Genomic DNA, 3,336 nt, shown 5'->3' on the forward strand with positions numbered 1-3,336 from the left:
TTGGATGAACTACTGCCTCAAGCTAACATTTCATATTATCTCACAGTACCATCCAATAAAAATTGTCCCTTTCAGTAATATTAAAAACTTTTAATTTCCGAAACTCTTCTTGCTTATTGTTTCTTGATCTTTGCTCTTAATAAGTTTATCCTGCTTGCAATGTGTTCTCCTACCATTTTCCTCACTTAAATTCCTACACATGCATCAAGTAAAAATTCAAAATCCAATTTCCATGAATTTGGAAGTGATTTTTTTTTTAATCTGTGGTGAATTTTACAAGCTTTTTGGTTGTTCAGTTCTTTTCACGGTATTTTCCCTCATTTAAAACTTAAAATTCTTAGTTTTGTGCAAAATCATATTGTTTTGTAATCGTTTCTGCAAATCCCTGGAAAATGGACATTCCACTTTTCTTTGACTAGTTCCTGTAATGAGGAATATTTTACACCTCAAGGCAATCTGTTTTGTTTTGAAAAACCTCTAATTGTTCATTTTTCCTTATAGGGAGATGAAATTAGTTTCCATACAAATTCTAACCATTGGCTATAAATTTGCCTTTATATATGGGTATAAATATTATCAGCCATTCATTCTTTCAACCATAGTTCGGTGAATGCTTATTGGTAAAAAAAAAATTGATATCTTCATAAAGCTTAAGTCTAATGAGAGAGATATTCCTATTACTGTTAGGTAGTAAGCTCTTTGTGTACAAGCATCATTCGTAAAATATTTTTATATTGCCTAACGAAGTGTGCAGAAAGGAGGAAACAGAACAACCTCAGGTATGAATTCTATGAAAGTGAGTGCCTCCTTCTGTGGGGTTGTGAACAGACTGAATGTGGGCGGGGTCCCCATGATTACAGAGCAGAAGGTGGAGTCTGAGCCTATGACCTGCACAGAGATACGTTCTTCTTAATGGTTGGAACTCTCACTCTTGCTGCGTGTGTGACTGTGTTAAAAATAGAAACCTCTCCCTCCTGGCACTTGTGGACTGGGGATGCTGCTCCACTTTCTGTTGGCTCTCTTCCCTGTTCAGAGAGAGGAACAGACACAGAATACTAGACATCAACTCTCCACTTATTCAATGATTCATTTCATTTTTTCCAACTTCTCTAGAAACAAGCAAGCAAAATTTACTTTTAAAGGACTAAAACAAGACCTGAATAAATGAAGAGGCATATAATATTCTTGGGTAGGAAAACATAATATCCTAAAATGTCAGTTTCCAATGTGATTCCAACCAGAATGCCATTTGTTTGAACCAAACTAAATAAGTGAGAACAAATGCCTTGGAATTGTCAACTATATTTTGAAAAAGAATATTAAGATTGGGTTTTCTTTTTATGACATAAAAACTTACTCTGAAGAAAACAGTACAGTATAGGCACAGCCTGCTCAGGTGACACTGACAAGAAACCACCCACCAGCCTCAAGACCACTGAGAGCACTGAAATTAAGAAACCAATAGTCTTTCCTTTGCAAAAGAAAAAAGGAAGAGAAAAGAAATCTAAGATGCCCATGGGAACCAAACACTTTCAGGATTCTGTATTCTCTGTACTGTTTGCCTTCACAGAACATGCCAACATCCTGAGAATAACATAGGCTGAGACCCTGAGTCTTTTAAGCTACTATGTCTCAGGAGATCTGTGTTCAGCTCCCACTGTAGTCTTAGTCACTGTGTCACTCAGAGCACAGAAGTACTTGGCCGAGTCTTTCCAATGGGCTGATGTTTTCCTCAGGTGGAAGGTCTTCTCACTCCTCCTAAACTCAGCCTCAAAACCTTTGATACCTGAGACAAGGCTGTTTCCAGATGTGTACTTCAGGAGAAGCTGGAGTCCTTGATTGGGATACTGCACGTACCAGAAGAGATAGAACGAAACAGAAGATGAGTAGTTGCACCTCAGCTCCAGATGGGCTCCTTCAGAGACAGTGATGTGACCATCAGGCTGATTCACCGACTGGGCTCCGGCTCCTTCTGAAACATCAATGCTGAATCAGTGAACTCAGTCGGAACAAAAAGTCTCTATTCAAAGTCAGTCCAAAGCAATGTTCCATGTGTGGACAAGAGAGTAAAATGGAACAGTACTCACTCAGGAACAGGAGCACCTCAAGCATCAAGGTGAACACCAAGGTCATGGTGGAGCACTGAGGAGGCAGTGAGCTCCTTTCTGGGAGATTCTCCACAAAGAAAAGTCTGATGACTGGTGGACTTGAAGCCAGGTTGCTGTGAGGTTCAGAAGGAATGACACAGGATTTAGATTTCTTCTTCTGATGGGCGTCGTAAGGTGTGTTGGGAGACAGGCTGTCTTAACAAAACTGCGTGCCTCTGGCGTCTGAGATGCTGTACATGTCATTGTGCAAAAAGTGGTGTCAGAACGTCTCTTTAAACTGTAGGGAAGGAAGGTTTTTGTGAGATTATTCTGATCTTAATGTAGAAAAACCATTTCCAGTTTACACAACAGCCCCCTCTATTGGTCAGATAGAGAAACAAAGACCAGTTCACAACTTTTGTGAACCTTCCTCACCTCCTTCCTGCCAGGAACACAAAAGTCTCTGAAAGGAGTGGCAAGCACTGCAGAACGTGGCTGCTCTGAATGTGGTCTGCAGGTGAGTAGCATCTGCATCACCGGGGAGCTATTCTGAATGCAGAAGCTCAGGCCCTACGCAGACTTCCTGAGTCAGAATCTGCATTTTAATAAGATTCCTGCGCACATTAGAATTTGAGAAACACTTGTCTAGATGAAGGAGGTAAAAAATACCTTTTGGATTTAATAATAAAGAGATCATTGGTATTTCTGAGAAAAAATAGTTTGGTTACAGGAGAGGCATGTATGAGTTTGGAGGAAAATTAAATATTTTTTAAGAGGAGCATGCTTGAATAGTTTAAATGATGGGAAGAAATCAGTAGCAAGAAAGTCCTGAGGAACCAGACCATAGAGTTTGGACGATCAGTGGGCTGAGGTGCCAGAGAAGTCAAAGTGAATGGAGTGGGTGAAGCGTTTAGCCAGAGGCACACTATTATAAAGGAAGATATCTTTTTTATTTTTAGGGGAGGGAAAGTGAATTATATGTGTAAAAGCAGGAATGTTTCATGTGGAAAGCAGAAAGTTGAGGAAGATTCATTTAATGATATGAGTTGTCTTTACGGTAATCTACCATGACTCATCAAAGGTCCTGGGTAAGCTGTACTCAGAGCGAAGAGAGCCAAAGGAGATATCGTAAAGTATAGAAATGATACGTTAAAAAAACATACAGAATTTTCACACACCATTTTATTTACAATTGATGTTAAAAACCACGAATATATGGAGACAAACTTCTGTATGGCTGTGTTGATAC

General features: G+C 39.4%; 1 gene segment (V, D, J or C); it reads right to left on the reverse strand.

Moving 5' to 3' along the window:
• Positions 1-1,625: 1,625 nt before the first annotated feature.
• Positions 1,626-2,351, reverse strand: LOC136118428 (T cell receptor alpha variable 8-4-like). The segment is given in 2 exon segments: positions 1,626-1,972; positions 2,088-2,351. Coding segments are annotated over 2 exon segments (611 nt in total).
• Between the last annotated feature and the right edge of the window lie 985 nt (positions 2,352-3,336).

This window comes from Phocoena phocoena, chromosome 2 (assembly GCF_963924675.1).
Source record: "Phocoena phocoena chromosome 2, mPhoPho1.1, whole genome shotgun sequence".
NCBI lineage: Eukaryota > Metazoa > Chordata > Mammalia > Artiodactyla > Phocoenidae > Phocoena > Phocoena phocoena.